The sequence below is a fragment of the Sinocyclocheilus rhinocerous genome, unplaced genomic scaffold (genome assembly GCF_001515625.1).
Source record: "Sinocyclocheilus rhinocerous isolate Xijiao unplaced genomic scaffold, SAMN03320098_v1.1 scaffold271, whole genome shotgun sequence".
NCBI lineage: Eukaryota > Metazoa > Chordata > Actinopteri > Cypriniformes > Cyprinidae > Sinocyclocheilus > Sinocyclocheilus rhinocerous.
The window spans coordinates 1065868-1086783 of NW_015657574.1; the positions used below are offsets into that span (position 1 = coordinate 1065868).

The 20916-nt window shown below is 35.9% G+C and overlaps 1 protein-coding gene across 3 annotated transcripts in view; it reads left to right on the top strand.

Moving 5' to 3' along the window:
- Positions 1 to 20916, top strand: part of LOC107721319 (regulator of G-protein signaling 6-like) — a 61461-nt gene that overhangs the window by 34902 nt on the left and 5643 nt on the right. For all 3 annotated transcript variants that reach the window (XM_016529264.1, XM_016529262.1, XM_016529263.1), the window contains 11 exons: positions 8945 to 9041; positions 10093 to 10143; positions 10232 to 10338; positions 13714 to 13765; positions 14238 to 14302; positions 15673 to 15749; positions 16446 to 16527; positions 17547 to 17621; positions 17706 to 17804; positions 17928 to 17989; positions 18767 to 18877. In XM_016529264.1, coding sequence (XP_016384750.1) covers positions 8945 to 9041; positions 10093 to 10143; positions 10232 to 10338; positions 13714 to 13765; positions 14238 to 14302; positions 15673 to 15749; positions 16446 to 16527; positions 17547 to 17621; positions 17706 to 17804; positions 17928 to 17989; positions 18767 to 18877 — 878 coding nt within the window. The remainder of the gene's footprint in view (positions 1 to 8944; positions 9042 to 10092; positions 10144 to 10231; positions 10339 to 13713; positions 13766 to 14237; positions 14303 to 15672; positions 15750 to 16445; positions 16528 to 17546; positions 17622 to 17705; positions 17805 to 17927; positions 17990 to 18766; positions 18878 to 20916) is intronic.

Consider the following 20916-nt stretch of genomic DNA (forward strand, 5'->3'; position numbering starts at 1 on the left):
TATATATATATATATATATATAAAGCCGCGTTCACACTAGACTTTGAGCATGCAAAATTGTTTTGCATGCTGCAATGGTCGTGATACGACGTCACGCTGTGCAGCGTCTTTTTAAAAACTTAAATTCAACACATAACAAATTATAATACATCTAAAATGTAAAAGCGTACAATCTACTCCACATTCCAGCAGTGCTGCAGTTTTAAATTTATGTTCTTTTAATTCGGATAGGAGGTCATGCTATGACATATCGATCTGCCATTGGTCACACGGTATCACATGATGCGAATTCGCAGGCCAGAGTTCACCAAACTTGAACTTTGGAACGCAGCGAAATGCGAAATATCTTCGCACGGGCTTGCATTTCCGGAATCCGGTCTGACGCTTAAGAATGGAATTAAATGTGGCCAATTTTTGGAACATTTAAAAGTTAAAATGTGAAGCTTGTAATTTTATAAAAGCATAATTTGTCTGTTCAAAACTATTATTTGAGCTGTAAAGCTGTTTCAATTTTTTCCCCTTTTAGTTGTCACATATATATATATATATAGTTAAAAGTATATATATATATATATATATATATATATATATATATATAAAGCCGCGTTCACACTAGACTTTGAGCATGCAAAATTGTTTTGCATGCTGCAATGGTCGTGATACGACGTCACGCTGTGCAGCGTCTTTTTAAAAACTTAAATTCAACACATAACAAATTATAATACATCTAAAATGTAAAAGCGTACAATCTACTCCACATTCCAGCAGTGCTGCAGTTTTAAATTTATGTTCTTTTAATTCGGATAGGAGGTCATGCTATGACATATCGATCTGCCATTGGTCACACGGTATCACATGATGCGAATTCGCAGGCCAGAGTTCACCAAACTTGAACTTTGGAACGCAGCGAAATGCGAAATATCTTCGCACGGGCTTGCATTTCCGGAATCCGGTCTGACGCATTTGCATACACATGAATGGAAGTCAATGGAACGAAAAGTCTAGTGTGACTGCGGCTTAACTCTACACAGAAAAGGTTAGTAAGCAATTTCTTCACACTAAAATCATGTAAATTTGCATTATTTGTCTCATGTCTGTATTGCTGAAATGTTTACAAATTGGCTCCATTAGCTAGCTTCCATTGCAAGTGCCTCGCTGTAACCCAGATTTTTGCTTTTTAAAAGAAAAGGAGGGTCAAATCAAAATAAATATTTTGTGGTAATCAACATTATACCACAAGTGCTGTCAGTTGAGCTTAACTTCTGTTGAACCAGGAATATTCCTTTAAGAGCCCCACATCAAGGGTGTGCATTTCCATAAAGGACGGGATCCAGGTTGTTAAACTGTCTGAGGCTTTTTTCAAAGCCTGACGACCCTGTCATCATATTTCCATTAGGAAACACATCTCACAGCTGCTGTCAAAAGCATCAGCCGTGCGCACTTGGATTCTCTGCAAAGCTCAGACTCTGCTCTTGACCATCATGTGATCCAAAAGCAGTCGTACACTGGAGCTTTTTTAACTTTAATTATGAATTACTGGAGAAACCTGCAGCGATCGGCAATCCATTCGCCTGCCGATTAACACACAGGCTTTGTTGCGATTATAATGATTTTTTTAAGAGGTGACCTCAGGGTTGTGGATTATCCTGTGGTGTTTTGCAGGGCCTGTGTGCAAATCTTTTCAGCTTAACCAAGACCCATTTGATTGCAAATCATGGAAGCCTGAAACAGAGCTGCGGTTCACATGCACTGTACTACGCTATTACATCACTGACTTACCAAGCATGATTGTTTCCCCAGGTAATAATATTTAATTAATTGATTTCTGCAGTACTTACAAAAGATCAGCGTATTTGGTCCAGGCTACCTGGCAGTTCTTTCAATGCCGCCCAAGACTTGCTACCACCTTCTGTGTCGTTACTTTTTAATCATGAAGCAAAATAAAAGACTCAAGCCTTAAATTATTCAGAAATTCAACATAGAGCCAAAGTACAGAGCATTATCTCATAAGGGGTTTAACATTAATTAGCATAAAAGAATATATTTTGGCATACATGTTTTTGTGAGTTGATATTATTGCAGTTTATATGCTAATTTTGCATGTTATTTTACACATTTATGAGAGTGTGACTGAGTTCTGGTTCTATAAACATCATCTAGACGGCTAAATGAATATAATCTCATTTCTCTGTGAAAGAGCGTGACGTAGCTCAAATGAATTGGTGAAGCAGCTACGTACAGTGCAAAGAGCAAAATGTAGTGTGGAAATGGCAAAAGCTCTGTTTTTGATGCAGTAAGTTATACTATATGGCATATAGTAACAAAAAATGCATTTTGGAATAAAAAGTAAAGCATTTAACAGATATTGTTTGATATGATACTGCCTACATATGATAACTCAATCATTATCATATGTGTGCAGATTCTTTGATAAGTATCTCAAATAGTGGTTTCATTAAAAGCACAGCAAATAAGATACATTTTCAGTCTCAAATTTTTAAAATCTGTTCCTATTGTGAATTGATGAAATAATGCAGTCTCTCACAAACCCTTTGGATGAAAAAAATTGATCTCAGAGTACATGCATAAATGATCATCCGAGGCCTGAAATGACCTCAAAACCTTACAGTTTTATGAGTTTTTAAAGAGAGCAATCCGTAAGGTATAGTTTTGGACTGAGCCTCTACCTCAGGGACTTTCGTTTGACTATTGAGTTCTTTCAGCCTGCTCTATGCAGGGCTTTGAATCCTGCAAACCTTGAACGTCCAGGTGGAGAGTTTGCATTTAGACATCTGCTTCTGACGTACAGAGAACAGAAGTGCTTTTTGATGAGAGATGAGATCAGCAGAGACCAGCTTTCACCTGCATACCTGCTTTTTCATCTCCCAGCTGCATGGCCAGGTGTTTAAAACTGAAGAGCCTCTTAAAGTCATGGAGGTCACTCACAGAAAGCCAGAAGTTTGAAGGTGGGTGTCATTTTTAACTCAAGAGAGAACGCGTAGTTTGATGTGATAGGGAGAGTTCCCTTTAAGAAAAAATAGAAAACTCTGTCATTTACTCACCCTAATGTTATTCCAAACGTGTAGGACAGTGAATAGCTATCACATGCTATCAAATATGGGTCAAAAGCTCTGGTTATTCTTTAATGTTGCATAAATCATTGTAATATGCTTGTTTGGTGCTCAAGAAACATTTCTTATTATTATCGACGTTGAAGACACTTAATAATTTTGTGGAAACTCTTTTTTTGTGGAAAAAATAATTTTTTTCAGGATTCTTTGATGAATATAAAGTTAAAAAGAACAGCATTTATTTGAAATAAAAGTCTTCTGTAGTATTATTAATGTCTTTACTGTCTCTTTTGATCAATTTATTGCATCCTTGCAGACCCTACTGACCTTAAACTTTTGAATGGGACAAAAAATGTTTCCAGAATGTAGTCAGATTTGAAAGCGCTAACGCAATTCCTAAATAGTCTGTTGTTTCAGAAATGTTGACAATGAACACTTTAATTATTAGTATTTTTTTTCTTTCTTTTTTTTTGAATAATGTGCAGCAATGAAAATTGGTGCAGGGTAATTTTTTATTTTATTTTATTTCATGTTCTTTAAATCGGCCAGGTCCACATGGAAGCCCATTTCTGCCACTGAATAAAAAAAAAAATTTAAAAAAAAAGGTAATTGTGAGTTTTTATCTCACAATTCTGACTTTTTTTCTCAGAATTGTGAGATATAACCTCGCAATTGCGAGTTATAAAGTCCAATTCTGAGTCCAATTTGAATTGTGAGTTTATATCTCATAGTTCTGACTTAATGACTTGCAACTGCGTGTTATAAAATCATAAACTCGCAATTCTGAGAAAAAAAGTCCGAATTGTGAGTTTATATCTCACAATCCTGACTCTATTTCTCAGAATTGCAACTTTAGTTCTCAGAATTGTGAATTTAAATCTCACAGTTCTGAGAAAAAAAGTCAGAATTACGAGATGTAAACTTGCAATTGCAAACAAAAAATTAAGAATTGTATAATAAAAAGTCGCTTTTACATTTTTTTATTCAGTGTCAGCTCCTACGTGAGCAAGTATGATATAGCATGTTAAATGTTTATTTCCATCTCATCTGATTGTGTTCTTTTTGTATTTTTAGACTCAGTCAGTGTAAATATGAGACAGAATCCACAATATTAGATGTTAATTGGCAAGTTATGTTCACTTTTCTTGCTGCATAAACGTTTTCCAATTAACTTTTTTATGGGCATCTTTTGACCACATTTCATAACACATTATTATCCCACTGTGGGGTTTGAAGCCGTCATAATGCCGCCTCTCAGTATAAAAAATGCTTGTCACGTCAGTATGCGCCTCGGGTAGACATGGTTGAGTGTCATTCATCAGGACCTGGCTGTGGAAAATCAACAGCATCGATTGTTCACATATCTCCTGCAGGGACTGAGCAGATGAGCCACAGGATGCTGCAAAGGTATTGTCATCAGGAGCGCTTCCCATGCTGTTATCTATGGCGACACTAACCTGTCTCATGAACTAACTCAAGCTGCTTTGCTACACAGCCCGACCTTGATGCATCTCCAAAGTGGCGTGTTTTAATTTCATGGATTTACCTGGCAAGCAAGCCAAGCTAGTGCACAAGAAGGTGCTTTTCCATCATCTGTTTTGCTTCAGTAATGACCTGCCTCTTAAGCAGCTTCAGCAGAGGTGGAAATCTGTCCTTGTTTTCTCTCTTCTCCTCTGTAAGAGTGCCATTCACAGGCTACTGAGACTTGCTGTAATCAAGTTTGAAAGATGGGCTTGATTGAGAAGGGGCTCTTATGGGTGAATCTGATATGTAGCCACCCACATCTGCGGCTGCCTCTCATTCAGATCCCTCAGAGACAGCGAGATAATGCCGTCATCAACATGTTTGCATATAGACAGAAACGATATATTATGTATTGCATAAAATGGATTTAGTTATCGTTGTAATTTTTGTAGTGTTTGTCTCGGAATACTGCTTGTACTCAAGCAAGCCTAATAAAAATGCTGTTAACTGCTGTGTGTTTGACATTTGCAGCAAGCTCAAGGCAACACAGAGTGAGCGTTCTCCGATCAAAGAAATTTGCCCTTTTGGTGCCCATTTTTCCATTAGGAAAGTGACAAGTGAGTGTTGCTTGATCCTCACTTGATAGTTACTGTCAGGAATCCAATTAAATGTCCCCATTGATAATCTGCAGTGCAATTGTGTCACAAAGACATTATAATAGGACTACTTGACTTGAAATACTTTGCTGAATTCCATAGAGACCACAAGCACTTTAACAATAAAAGACACATGCTGATATTAAAAATAACTCTCTCTCTCTCTCTCTCTCTTTTCAATTTGCGTTTTTATTTTATTTTTTTTTAGCTTTTTTTAGCTAAAATGTATTTCAAATAAATGCTTTACATATGTTGCAAACAGAATGCCTTAAGGAAATATATTTTTTTTAATATAGCAAATAGATTCAATTTAAACCTTTAAATCTAATTTCAAAATATATTTTGGACAATATACACCTCAAAATTTTGGAGTCAGTAAGATGTTTTTTTTAAAGTCTTGTAAGCTCAGTAAGGCTGCAATAGTTTCATTAAAATATAGTAAAAGCAATAATTGTCAGGATCATGGACCTGTTTTGTTGTTTTGCCCCTGTCTTTGTTCCTGGTTTTCCTTATATGGTCTTTCCTGTCCTCGTTTAGTTTAATTATGATTCCTGGCACCTGTGTTTGTTAATTATCCCCAGTATTTAAGTCCTTGCCTTTGCGTTCTATGTTTGTCTGTTCTACTCGTTATTTTTCCTGCCATTTCCAGTGTGGATGTACCTTGTGTTCTGTGGATTAAAGACTGTTTTTGTTTATTTGTGGCTCCTGCATGCTTCCTAAACAGCGAACTGTGACAATAATATTGTAATAAAAAAAAAAAACACTATATGAATTTATTCCTGTAATGGTAAAGCTGAATTTTCAGCAGCTGTTACTTTGCATGATCCTTCCTTTAATATGCTAATATTCTAATTTGGTGCTCAATATGCATTGCAAATAGTTGTACTGCTTAATATTTTTGTGGAAACTGTGACAAGTTTTTTTCAGGATACTTTTAATGACCTCAAAGTGACAGACCCCAAACTTTTGAATGGTAGTGTAAATATATTTATTGTAGGTCTAAAATATATATAAAAATGTCAAAAATACTTTATGAAATATAAGTAACTAAACTTATACTTATGATATATGTAAATATATTTTTTAAATATTTATTAGCAATAATTTTTTTGACCATTTGTACATATGAAATTCATATTTTTATGCAGTCTCTGGGAACTGAACTCCTGATTTGGTGTTGCCACGCTATGCTCTCCCATTTGAGCCATTTGAGTTTTTTATTTCCTTGTCTAATGCTTTATTTTAATATTAACTGCATCAAACCCTTGCAAATTGTTATTTTCTTTCACATGTGAAATAATGTGCCAGGACTTTGGAAAATGATTACAGACACTTCCCGAACTGGAGGCTGGTTCACCAGCTTTCCTTGAAGAAGCAAGAGCGTTAATTGCTACATTTAGCACACGCTGCGGTGGTCTCTGAGTGGGACGGTACTGTGATAACCTAATAAGAACTCGGCACAGTGTTTTGACAGAATATGACATATGTAAGTGCTCTTTGGGTTGGTGCCAACACAAGGACCCATCTTAAAAAGAGCTCTCTAGTGAGTGCTGCTGATTGTACTGAAATAGAGTGACAACCCAGCATGAAGCCGAGTGAAGAGCATCTCTCAGAAAGATCAGGCATGACATCCGTTAACTTCATTTAATGACATTCACTCTCATTAAGGATAGATACATGGCTTCATTGTGATGACGAGTGCAAATTTGCTCAAAATTAAGCCCTTTTCCTCTGGGATGGTCCTGCTGGCCTTTGTAACAGACCATTTATCCTACTTTAAGCGACATGGATGATTTGACAAAATTTGAAAATGCAGGATTTGTTAGGTTAAATATTAGAGTATTAGATATCAGATATTAGATTAGACTAAAGAATGTGTTTTTGTGTCTGAGTGTTGCACTTGTATTCAAAGCTGAATTTTCAGCAGCATTACTCCAGTTTTAGTGTCACATGATCAACATGTCACATGATCAGAGTTCTAACTTATCAAATTTAGAAACTGTTGTGCTGCTTAATTAATTAATTAATTTTTATTTTTTGTGTTTTAAATGCAAAAATGCATTCTGCGTGAATAGCCCCTAAACGTAGTCGCTGGGGCCCGGAGCCCTAGTGGTCAAGTCGCACTGTATATGGGGCCATGGGACCCCAAACACTATGTAGCATTTTATCTGTATTGATTTGAGTATTAAGCAGACGCTCTGTTTTGGCTTCCCCTGTCGCCGCTGGCTTTAGAGGTGGACTTCCTGTCTGGCAGTGTTGTCTGTCTACAGCCAGGATCTCTCTTGGGACTCAGGCCAACACTCATCGACCCATTTAGAATAGTTTGCGCCATAGACTCGCGTTTTAGCCACTAGATAGAGAGCATTAAACGAAGTGAAGTGCTTTCATGGGTAGAGAGGGGAAATTAGTCTCACGTGGTAATGGATGGGATGACTAGAGTGTTTTTTTGGATAATGAGGGCGGGTCCTCATGTAGCACAGCTGTGTTTTGTTCGACATGTGCCTTCTGTTTATACTCGAATTGAAGTGGTTTTGCTTTATTTTAGCTGTGTCATGTTGTCATGGGCTTACAGGGGTCGGGGGCTGGCTTTGATTGTTTATATATATAGCTACTGTATGCATTAAATGTCTCCAAAGCAACTGAGATCTCGCCTCCTACACTACACGTGCAAAAAAAAGAGCGTTGAGCGCCACAACATGACAGCATGCAATCTCCAAAGCAGAGAAAGCTACCTAATCTCATTACACTCCCTCTCTCCTGCAAAACCACGAGCTGTTTTCATCAATGCCGGGATTATTTATAGACCGTAGGTGCGAGCTTGTATATTCCAAAGGCCTCCACCGATGCTTAGACGCCTGCGTAACCAGAGAGGAACGAGAACAGACGTTCCCATCACAAGTGAAAGGAGCATTTCTGTGGCTGTTAAAGATTTTGGGAATATAAATAGATTTGGAATAAATAAATTTGACCCATGCTTTGTGTGCATTGGTTACTTGATGCATTTAGTAATGTGTGCAGGAGACGTAGGTGTGTGTTTACACCTGTTATGATTGACAGTTTGGTTAGAATGTGATACTACACAGCACATGAAAAAAGCTGTAAAATAACCAGATCTAGTCTAATGGTGTAAATGAGTGGTGTAAATAAAAATAAGCATTGTGCTTTCATACTGACAGTGAAATTTCTAGTGTTTTCATTAATGATGGCTTTGACATACACTAATGTTCAAACATTTGGAATAAGAATGGTCTCTTATTCTTACCAAGTCTGCATTTATTTGATCAAAAATACAGTAAAAACAGTCATATTTTGAAAATAGGATAATAGTTTTGTATTTTAATACATTTCTGGAGTAATTCTGCTTTGCCATTATAGGAATTAATTAAATTTGAAAATATATTAAAATGCAAAACAGTTACTGTATTTTTGATCAAATAAATGCAACCTTGTTGAGCACAAGAGATATCTTTTAAAAACATTTTTTTAAAATCTTAATTATCCCAAACTATGTACAAAGCATTGTTTGCATTTTCTGCTGAATTCTGCGCACGACATACAGCAAAAATAGACTCAGTGTCAACTCCACTTGCAGCTCCACTTCTGCTGTGCTGCTTTTGTGGGCTTTGTTAATTCTGTATCATGTCAATATGGGTGCTGAAATAAAAGTGAAACAGGCCTAGATTGTAGATACAGTATGAGATGTGAGTCAGCCAAACTAACTAGACATACTCTCTTTCTTCTCTCTTCCTGTAGATTGAGGACATCATCACACGCCTCCAAGATGAAACTGAAGGTGTGCCTGTCAGAACGGTCAAGAGCTTCCTGTCCAAGATTCCCAGCGTTGTTACAGGTATACTGGCAGGAGTGGGAAATTAGAAAATCATCAGTATAGCAGCAAGATGAACACTGCATCATTTGTTTGTTTGTTTGATTGCTTGCTTGCTTATATGTATTTGTTTATGAAATTCAAGTTATTTATTCTATTGGCTAGTAATATTTGGCTTTCACATCTAGCTCTTTGTGTCTCTTTTCAGCCTTTGTTTATTTTTTTTATTTTTTTTGATTAATGTTTTTCTCTTATCAGAATTATTATTAGCAGTCAGACATGATTAATTTATTCTGTAAGCAAAAGTGTTTCATAATAGGTTTATTATTCATATATAGGTTCATATATAGGTATACATATATAGTCTTCATCTGATTTTAATAAATATATATTTCAAAAGTATTATTCATTACAGTTGGTGTAAAACTTTTTTAATGAGGAAAAAGTTACCGAGTGTACCTTTCAAATAGCAGTTTTCTTATTTTTTTAAGTTAATGATGCTTTCAAAAATATGTTCTTAATTTATATCAGTGTCAGTGCTGATAAAATATGTACAGGGGGCTGTGCTTTATAGTTGCCAGGGCATTTCATAGATCAGAGGGAGGATTTTTTTTTTTTAAATCGGTGACAGATCAGGAGCCATACGCCCCTGTGGTCTCCACCGATCCTACTAACCACTTTAACTTTCACAAATTCCTTTAGTGTGTGTGTGAGATAATGAATGCTGGAAGAACAGTTATTTGTCCTTATAAACCCTCAAAGAGAATAAACTTGAAGATATGGCTTGATTTGCACACATCGCTAAACACAATTACTACAGTGAGCAGCTCTAAATGGATGCCGCAGGCCCACATTTGGATAACTAATAGCTGAATTGGAACTAAAGCGTTGATGTTGTACATGATTGAGGTGCTGCTAATATAGATTTAGCTTGAATGTTCTGACACACATTGAATTTTAAACCATAACGTGTCTTGACACACTGGTGATTTTGATCTTTATCAAGGCTTTGAGAATTTATGCATAAATTTGCATGTGAAAATAAGGTGATATGTTTCCCCGTTTTAAACATCAGGTTCTGACATTGTTCAGTGGATGATGAAGAGCCTCAACATAGATGATCCTGGTAGGTGTTGATATGAAGAAAGTTACACATCTTATTGTTGACTGCAAATCATTTGTGAAAGCGAATGCATTATTTTCTGTATTTACAGCGGAGGCCATACACATCGGCAGCCTGATCGCCGCCCAAGGCTACATATTCCCTATCTCTGATCATGTTCTCATCCTCAAGGATGATGGGACGTTATACCGCTTTCAGGTGAGCTTATCCATCTACTATCACGTGGAATGTATCCTGGCAGCTGTGGTTTCCAGGATGTGATCCTGTTTCACTTCAGCACTGCCGAGATTCTGAATCTACTGTGCAGATCACACCTAATCACACTATGAAGAAGCTCCACTGACCTTTACACCTACTGAACAAATAGGACTGTGTTTGATCAGTGCAGCTGCCTTTATTAAGCCCTTCTCTATACAGGTAGTACATTACTAAGATTTATTTAACATACTATATATACACAACCTGAAAGAAATGAGTAATTTTATTCAGCAAGGATGCATTGTGCATTAAATGGATCAAAAGTGACAGTATAGTGTCAATTTTTTTTTTATTTCAAATAAATTCTGTTCTTTTGATTTAAAAAAAAAAACGTATCACTGTTTAAACAAAACGATGCAGCACAACAGTTTTTAACATGGCAATAATAAGAAATGTTTCTTGAGCAGCAAATCAATATTAGAATGATTTCTGAAGGATCATGTGACACTGAAGACTGCAGTAATGATGCGTTTCCAGGATGTGATCCTGTTTCACTTCAGCACTGCCGAGATTCTGAATCTACTGTGCAGATCACACCTAATCACACTATGAAGAAGCTCCACTGACCTTTACACCTACTGAACAAATAGGACTGTGTTTGATCAGTGCAGCTGCCTTTATTAAGCCCTTCTCTATACAGGTAGTACATTACTAAGATTTATTTAACATACTATATATACACAACCTGAAAGAAATGAGTAATTTTATTCAGCAAGGATGCATTGTGCATTAAATGGATCAAAAGTGACAGTATAGTGTCAATTTTTTTTTTATTTCAAATAAATTCTGTTCTTTTGATTTAAAAAAAAAAACGTATCACTGTTTAAACAAAACGATGCAGCACAACAGTTTTTAACATGGCAATAATAAGAAATGTTTCTTGAGCAGCAAATCAATATTAGAATGATTTCTGAAGGATCATGTGGCACTGAAAATCCAATAATATATATATTCAATTGGAAAATAGTTATTTTTAGTTTTAATCATATTTCACATAAATACACATATATGTAGTTATGGGAAGACTTCTTTTCAAAAACATTTTAAAAAGTATTGTGTTATGTTTATTGTCTATCGCTGTTCTTTTAAGATTTAAGGTGTTAATAAGTCTGTCCTCCAGAAAAGGGGATATTCATCTGATAAAGGCTGATCCTTAATTTTTCAGTGATTCAGATGATTAGTGAGGAGATGGCCAAGGGCACGTCTTCCTCTGAACCTCTTTAGCTCATGTAACTCTTATGTTTCACAGGAGAAACACTGCTGGGTAAAGCTGTGAGAAGCTCTGTCATTTCATTTGGAAATGATTGCAACATTGAACAGATACTCTTCAGCCAAAGATTTCTGTAATACCTGGAGAAAGCTATCAATTTGCATTCCCATTCATCTCAATGGCAGTCGCTCAGCTGGAGCTTGACAGCGTGATTTGAAATCTGCCATCTTTACTCACAGGCACTCAATTACACTGATCCACCATATTTACCATGTCAATCTGGAATTTGTCTTTAAAGAGCCAAAAAATCAGTCGCATGCAAAACATTAACTAAAATACAATGAAATGTTGGTGCAGATGTAATGGTTATGCATCAATACTCAATTACAGTACTAAAGTATCATGTTAAATTAATATATTCTCAATATCAACTAATGCACCAACTGTAATTTATCCAGCGTTTTAGCCGAATTCTCAGATAATGGCATTAGGCTATCTTTCCAATAAGCTTGATACAGTATCAATAAGCCCCTGAATGAATCTGAGTTTCTTTTGTACGTTCATTAATTACTCAGAAGGGAATTAGTGTTTCTGTTTCTCTGGAGTATGGCTCATCAGCTCATTGCCTGACGATAATGATCTCAATGCACCATCATTTGCTTTGTGCCGCCTGTAGTCTTTTAGACTGGCTCCACAAAGGCGAGGGAGTTAGGTCAGTTGTTACAAATGTAGTTAATAGCTTTCATAACATGAATATCTTCATATAATAACTGCACGGCAAAGGAATCACAATTCCAGCTTCAGCTTTGGCTAGTAAACAGATGGCAGACATTCTTAGCACTCACACTTGATTTTAAATAGAATCCATGTAAATCAGTGAAGTAGTTACTGACAATCCAGAAGCTATTACTGTATCTAAATATCCAGATATTGTCTAGATTAGCATTTCTCAACCATTTTGACTCAAAGGCCCCCCCGGTGTTCAACACAGTATTCAAAGGACCCCCATATTGGCCTCTAGTATTTCAGCTTTGGTCCCACTTTATATTAGGTGGCATTAACTACTATGACTTAAATTAATCATTTGATACAATACACTTACTGTGTACATACATGTTTTTACATTGTTCTTATATTTTAAAAAATAACTGCTTGTAATTACATCTGTAATTAATTTCAGGAATTACATTTATAGTTACACTGTTGACCCATCCCTTACACCTTAACCTACCCTTAAACCCATACCACCAAACCTGTCCCTAACCTTATCCATATCCCACCTCAATAGAAGCAAACGTGTTTTGCAATAAATAACACAATAAGTACATTGTATTTATTTTTTGATCTAAGTACACCTAATATTATGTGTGACCTCTGCTTTTAGTCACAATGTTGCTTGCTTTCAAATATTTGGTTACACTTTATTTTAAGGTGTCCTTGTTACAGTGTAAATATACATTTAAGTACTGAGTAATATTAATTAACAACATGTTCTTACTATATGGTTAGGGTTAGGATTAGGGTTTGGCTTGGGTTTACTTGCATGTAATTATGCATAATTTATTGTTATTATAATAGTAAGTACATGTAACGTGTAACAAGGACACCTTAAAATAAAGTGTTACCAAATATTTTTATTAACACAAACTGGGAATGTTGAAACTGTATGTACTTATATATAGGTGTATCATATATATATATATGATATATATATAAATTCTAGCCAAAGTAATGAGCCAATAAGTATTTTAAGTATTTTCATGTTAATTTAATATAGACTTTGTCTAAATAAGGGGGGGAAAACACCAAAAAAACTAACAAGTAAATTCAGGCATAATTTTTATAGTATAAAAAAGGAATTTCATTGTGAGATTACAAATTAGATTTAACAGTGTTATTACATTCTTTGTGTTTTTACAGATCAACTTAAAGTCAGTGTTAGATGACAGCAAAGGAAATCTAAATGTAAAAATATGAGAAATGAGCAGTACAATTGAAAGTATTTTGGCTAGAATAAGTTTATGTTCATACTCTAAAATCTGCCTACTCAATTTTACAATTTTGCTAATCTACAAAAGAGTAATCATTTCTATCTTTCCCACCAGGCTCCATACTTTTGGCCCTCTAATTGCTGGGAGCCAGAGAACACAGACTACGGTAAGAGAAGGACCCTCCTGGGCATGGTCACAGTGACGTAAGAGCGCACAGAGCTTTACCGTAGATGTTTTTCAGAGGGCTAATATAACTCATAAGGTCCCAGAGGCGCTGGACACCCCATGTTCAGCCCACAGTCTGCTTTCCCAGGATTATTACAGCTCTGTTGGGCAGGCGAACAGTCAGGGAGAACTGCCGAGCATTAGTAGGTGTATGAGAATGTGTTGACTGTGGGCAGATGTTCACCGATGGTCAATGGTGACTCATTCTCAGTTCCTACTGTCTGTAAACTGGCCAAGCAGAGATGATAGATGCAGAGGAAAATACTAAATCCAATCAAGGGTTTATACTGGATGTGTGTGCGTTTGTAGGGGTGGGATTATACATGACGGTTGATAAGGCCAAGTCTCTTATGGCCTCTTGTCTGTTTCTCTCTTCTCTGTCTGTCTCTTTCTCTCTCTGATGCCTGTCACAGCCATCTATCTGTGCAAACGGACCATGCAGAACAAGACCCGGCTGGAGCTAGCGGACTATGAGGCAGTAAGTGACCCACTGCGATGACAGCCGACAGAGAAAATGGAAGCATTTTGCTGGCAAAAGCATCTCAGTTTGTATTTTCACAGCTATTGACATATGTCAAGTTATTTTATACCTGAAAATACCATTTATGAGCCCTTGTCATTGAGAATTAAAGGTGAAGTGTGTAATTTATTTTCAGTGATACTTTCTCCTGTTCTTGCTTAATGTGCAGAGGTAATGATAAGTCATTTGTAGATTGATTCCCTCAAAGAGTGTAAACTCTGTGCCTCTGTGGAGCTTTTAACATCGTTTTTTTTAAAGTGGCCTGAACAAGGACCTCTGTAATACCTGCTTCCATCTTTGTTCATGGATGCTCATTTCTGAACTTTTTGTTGTTGTTGTTGTTGTTGTTGAAAATGGCATTATGACATGCAGACTGACTGAAGTGACACACACTGAAGTGATCCTGAGCTGTGATGTCAAAGTCAGCATGCTCTATGCTTTTCAGAAATATTGGTCACAGTTATATTATAAAGAGCAAAAGTTGATATACTATTTATAATGTATATTTATTTAAAAGAAAGAAAACAAATAAGAAATATACAAATATATATACATTTTATATGCATTTTTACGCATAATTCTATATACAATTTTGAGTTGGTTAGATTTTGAAATGTTTTGAGGTCTCTTTTGCTCATCAAAGCTGCAATTATTTGATTAAAATTACAGGTAAAAGCTATAATATTATGAAATATCATTACAATGTAAAATAACTTTTAATATATTTTAAAATTTAATTTATTCCTGTGATGGCAGAGCTAAATTGTCAGCAGCCATTACTCCAGACTTCACTGTCACATGATCCTTCAGAAATCATTCTGATATTTGATTGACTGATTTAGTTGGTTATTATCAATGTTGAAAACAGTTGTGCTGCTTAATATTTTTGTGGAAACTGTGACAGCATTTATTATAAATTAATAGATTTGTAACATTATGATAAAAAATTATAATTCTTTGCTGTCACTTTTTATCAACTTAATGCATCCTTGCTTAAAATATAATATATAAATATATAAAATAAAATTTCTTATTAATTACCGGTATTTGTAGTAGTTTCTTTAAAAAAACTAAAAATACTGTTTTTACCATTTCTTCTCATATATGGCAGAAATTAGTAATAGAGTTTTAGTATGCTAGTATGCTTTTCCAAATTCAGCCCTGAATATTTAGATGACTTACTACATTTGTCAAAATAGCAGGATATAACATAGCTTACTGCTTTCCCATTAGGCAAGACCTGACCTTATAGTTTAGATGGATGAACCGGAAGTTAAATGTTGTCTGTCTTTCTTTCTTTCTTTCACTTACTCATTTATCTCATTCAGGAGAATCTAGCGAGACTACAGAGGGCTTTTGCAAGGAAGTGGGAGTTCATCTTCATGCAGGCTGAGGCACAGGTCAAGTAAGTGCTGTTGTCAGGACAACTACGCAAACACTTGCTCTCACTCATACCTGCTCTCTTCTGTGTTGAAGACACATCTACCATTTGTTTTCAGCCCACACACATTCACACAAAGACATACTGTATATACACAAGCCCTCATTATGATGTAACATCATAATATTGCTGAAGTGCAGTTGTTAGGGGCGAGACGTATTAGCATGTGTGTTTGATTTGGAGTGGTCCTCATTGATTGAAGCAGTCTCTCGCTCTTCAAACACCGACTGAAGAGCCTCATCTGATGGCCGAGGGCTGCAAACACAAGTCAACCCTGCTCTGATTTTTGATCGTCAGTCTGTCTCTATCATCACACTGTCCGCAGTACACTTTTCATGAGAAAAACCCTAATTTTGAGGAGAGCAAGAACAGAAGAGAAAGAGAGATGAATGAAAGAGTCTCAGGGCTCAAAACCAGGATCAGTGAGAGATAGAGAGAGAGTGATGCAGCAAATGTCAGTTACGTAAGAGTGAAGTGGCAGGAATTGAAATGAATTAGCTCTGCTCGCAGGCAGGTTGCAACTTTGATGAGCACAAGGGCTTCGCTCGTTGTCTGTTTTAATGTGTGAGGCGGAACGTGCGAGTGTGTGGATTGGGAAGGTTTCCTGCTATCTGTTTAATATTAATGTCTTGCAGCTTTGTGTTTTCTTTGATTTTGTAGGATCGACAGGAAAAAAGACAAAACGGAGAGAAAGATTCTGGATAGTCAAGAGAGAGCCTTCTGGGATGTTCACCGTCCTGTGGTGTGTGAGGGGTGGCTCCAGTGTGGGACGGGTTTCTGTGTTTGCATCTTGTTTGAATTTAATAGATCAAATAGGCACACTGTAATAATGAAATACTTAAAACACCATTGGGGTTCCTCAGATTACCACTTTGGAAAACCTCAAGGCTCTTTTTAAAAAGGCCAGTTCTTGCTAATTGGAACCCAGAAGTTCCTTCAAACTCTAAAGACTTGTGTAAAATGCATACCAGAGTTCCTTGAGTACATAACAGGATACTTAAAGGGATAGTTCACCCAAAAAGGAAAATTCTGTCATTAATTACTCACCCTCGTGTCGTTCCAAACCCGTAAGACCTTCGGAACACAAATTAAGATAAGAAAGCTAAGAGCTTTCTGACCCTGCATAGAAAGCTATGGAACTGACACGTTCAAGACCCAGAAAGGTAGTAAGGACATTGTTAAAATAGTCCATCAGTGGTTCAATAGTAATTTTATGAAGCTATGAGAATACTTTGTGTGCACAAAGAAAACAAAAATAACTTCATTTTAAAAACGCAGTGCATTCACGAGTGTCCCACAAGAAATGTTTTGAGAAATGTCTCAGTGTTTTTTGTCCAGACAATTGAAGTCAATGGTAACAAAAACAGTTTGGTAACTAACATTATTCAAAATATCTTCTTTCATGTTTCACAGAAGAAAGAAAGTCATACAAGTGTGGAATGACATGAGGGTGAGAAAATGACAGAATTTAAATTACTGGGTGAACTATCCCTTCATCCCTTTTTCATTTTAGCTGTTCTGATAGCTTATAATAATGAATAAAACCCCATTTTAAAGTGTTAACATATTTAAAGTGTGATTAATCTCAGTTTTTCATAGTTAGCACAGCTGTTAACACATTCAGTTTCTTTTTAAGGAAAGAAAATGAAACAATATGTGTAATTATTGGATTCTGCTATTTGTGTGAATCAAGATTGTAGTGGAAAATGTGCGTATCTTCAATTTTTATATGGCTGATTTACATGTGATTGTGATTGACAGCCTGGGTGTGTGAACACCACAGAGATGGACATCAGGAAGTGCCGCCGCCTGAAGAATCCTCAAAGGGTGAAAAAGGTGCTTATGCTCGTATTATTAGTGTGTGCTGTATGAGACAGAGGGTATTGTGACCCGTCTCCGTCTCCGTCTCTTGTCTTGCAGTCAGTGTATGGGGTAGTGGATGACACACAGACTCAGAGTCCTGTACACACACCCTCCCAGCAGAGCAGCAAGGACACCAGAGAGGACGTCGGGAGAGAGGTGTGTGCGAGCGACGGTGTGAATTTGATTCTTGACAGCCTCACAGCGGCTATTAATATTTAGCACGATCACTCACTTGCTCAAGTGGAGATGCAGTGAGCAACGGTATTCTGTCTCTTTCAGATTCTGTTCTTGAACACTCAGTTGGATCGGCACTGTATGAAAATGTCCAAAGTCGCTGAGACGTAAGTCCTCTTTCTTGATCTGTCCATGAAACTCAAACTTTTCTCAGTAAATATTAATACTTGCCATTAATAATGTGTTAATTAAAAAAACATTATGCTTATTAAAGATGGGCATCATAAAGAATTTATTGGTTCCAGTTCTGATTTCTCTTTTGGTTCTGTTAATGATTCTTTTAGTAGTTCAATTCCATTGCCAAATGATGAGACCTTTAAAAAGACTGAAACGTCTGTTGTAAACATTTTCATAAGAATTGTTTTAGAGACAACATTTATTGCATTTGACTAATTGGCAGTAACTATACAGATTAACAACAATACGAAAACTAAAATTGTGTCAATATATTTTATTAATTCTTATAAAATACTTCAGACAAAACTCATGTGTATCTTTAATTACAAGCTGCCAAACAGTACGAATTTCACTTTATAACAAACAGTTAAATTATAAGCTGTATGTGTTTGATTCATTTAAAAGAACTGACTTATTCAAGCTATTTATTTGGGAATCTACACTGGTTGCGCTGTATGTTTTTGATAAACTAAACAAAATCAGGCTCATAAGAGCTGTTGATTCAGGAATCGAACCACATTAAGTTTAATGCTATAAATTCAGTGGCGGGGTTGCGGTTGTGTGGGAAACTCTGTCCGAGTATTTTAGTACAGTGTACCGTCCACGTTTGCGCAGGAATGCATGTGTGAAAACGGTTCATGTGGTTCCAATAATAAAAAACAGACAGTAATATGAAATAATAACATGATTTCAACCCATTTTTGCAGATTGATGAGCTACACAGAGCAGTATCTTGACTATGACCCCTTTGTGACAGTACCAGAGCCAGCTAACCCCTGGATCAGTGATGATGTCACTTTCTGGGAGCTAGAGGCCAGGTATGAAAACCTAAACACTACATTTCTCTTTATAGATTCCTCTCTTCTCTAGTCTAGTTTTCATTAGATGAAAGGGAGAGGGATCAGGATGTCTGAATTTCTTAATTTCACTTATCTTAACTGAGAGTCTTTTGTCTTGATTACGTTGATCATTTTTAGGGTCACATTTGTCAAAACGCTATTATCTGTTTTGTTGTTATGCTTCTTTTTGGTTTTATTTTGAAAGTCTTGTGTCACTATTATGTTGTGCTTTTGTTACTTACTTGATTATTCTCAAATTGGGGTCAATTTTAAAATAACATGGAGGTCTGCAGACAATTATTTATTCGTTTATAAAATACATGCCTTGTAATGTTCATTGTGATTCCCAATGCATAGCCTTATTGTAAAGTGTTTCATTTAGTTAGTTTAGCTTACAAACTTTCTTCTTTGGCTAATGTGATCCCACATTTTTATGCATACATGAGCGAGGTGTTTTCATTTCGATGAATGGGACGAATTCTGGGATCAACACCACATAGCCCATGCTCCCATTGTGAAAGCTGTAATCTGTTAATATGAACGTATTTGATTTGTGAATCCGGCATTTTGCTTGCTGAAGGCAATAACTGAAAGTAGTAATATAATAGCATGCAGGCATTGTACATAATCGACCAATTGTGGCATGCGAGAATGAGGAATCTACAGAGAACGGTCAAAGCAATGCAAATATAATGTATAAGGACTGTAGAGCACGTCAATAGGGGAAAAAAAGCCAAAACATGGACGTTTTATACAATTTAGCAATCCCGACCAGTACATGTCCTGGAAAAAAAAGGACGTATGGCCACCCAAGAGAAACTCTAGGATGGCGAATTTGAGAGTGTGAGGGGAATGATTTAATGAAATTAATCACAGAGCGAGTGCCATGTCTTCATAGTAACAGTGACTACTCTGATTGGTGGAGCTCTCTTTAGAATTTCGACTAATGTAGTATCTCGTTCAGAATATCACAAGTAGTTTTAAGTCTGCTGAAGTCCTTATGATGTTTTGAATTCTATAAAACACTGCAGGTTCCTTCATCTCCGCTTGCCTGAGCCGTTCTCACAGCTCCTCAAAGATGCCCTGACAGGATTTAAGGAATACCTCCCACACACCCCCTCATCAAGCTTTGCCAGTAACAAACTACTTTTTCCAATAAGTAGCAGTGTATTGTGACGAAACATGAGACAAACACATTCCTCTAAACAGTCCTCTTTATTATGATGTCTAAATAATTCTACTCAATCATATTATTTACATGATTCACGATTACATGACCTTGCACAGAGTATTTTTATGACTTATAATTGTGCCTCTATGTTTTAAAACGTGGCTTTATTTCTTATTTTAAACTTTAAACTTGGTCAGTAAGGTTTTTATTAAGCAAGGATGCATTAAATTGATCAAAAGTGACAGTAAAGGCATTTATAATGTTACAAAAGATTTCTATTTAAAAAAAAAAATGCTGATCTTTTTAACTTTTTATTTGATCAAAGAATCCTGAAAAACAAAAAAAATGTATCACAGCTTTCAGAAATTAAGCAGATTTTTTCAACATACAAAAATAAATAAATAAATAAATCAAGCAAATCAGCATATTAGAATGATATCTGAAGGATCATGTGACACTAAAGTCTTGAGTATTGATTAGTGCTGTCAAACGATTAATCACGATTAATCGCATCCAGAATAAAAGTTTTTGTTTACATAATATATTTATGTGTACTGTGTTTATTTATTATGTATATATAAATACACACACATACAGTATATATTTTGGAAATATTTACATGTATATACATTTATATATTTATATTATTTTATTTTATATTATATATAAATATATTTAATATATAAACATAACATATTTTTCTTAAATATATACATGCATGTGTTAGTATTTACATATACATAATAAATATACACAGTACACACTCATACAGTGGGTACGGAAAGTATTCAGACCCCCTTAAATTTTTCACTCTTTGTTATATTGCAGCCATTTGCTAAAATCATTT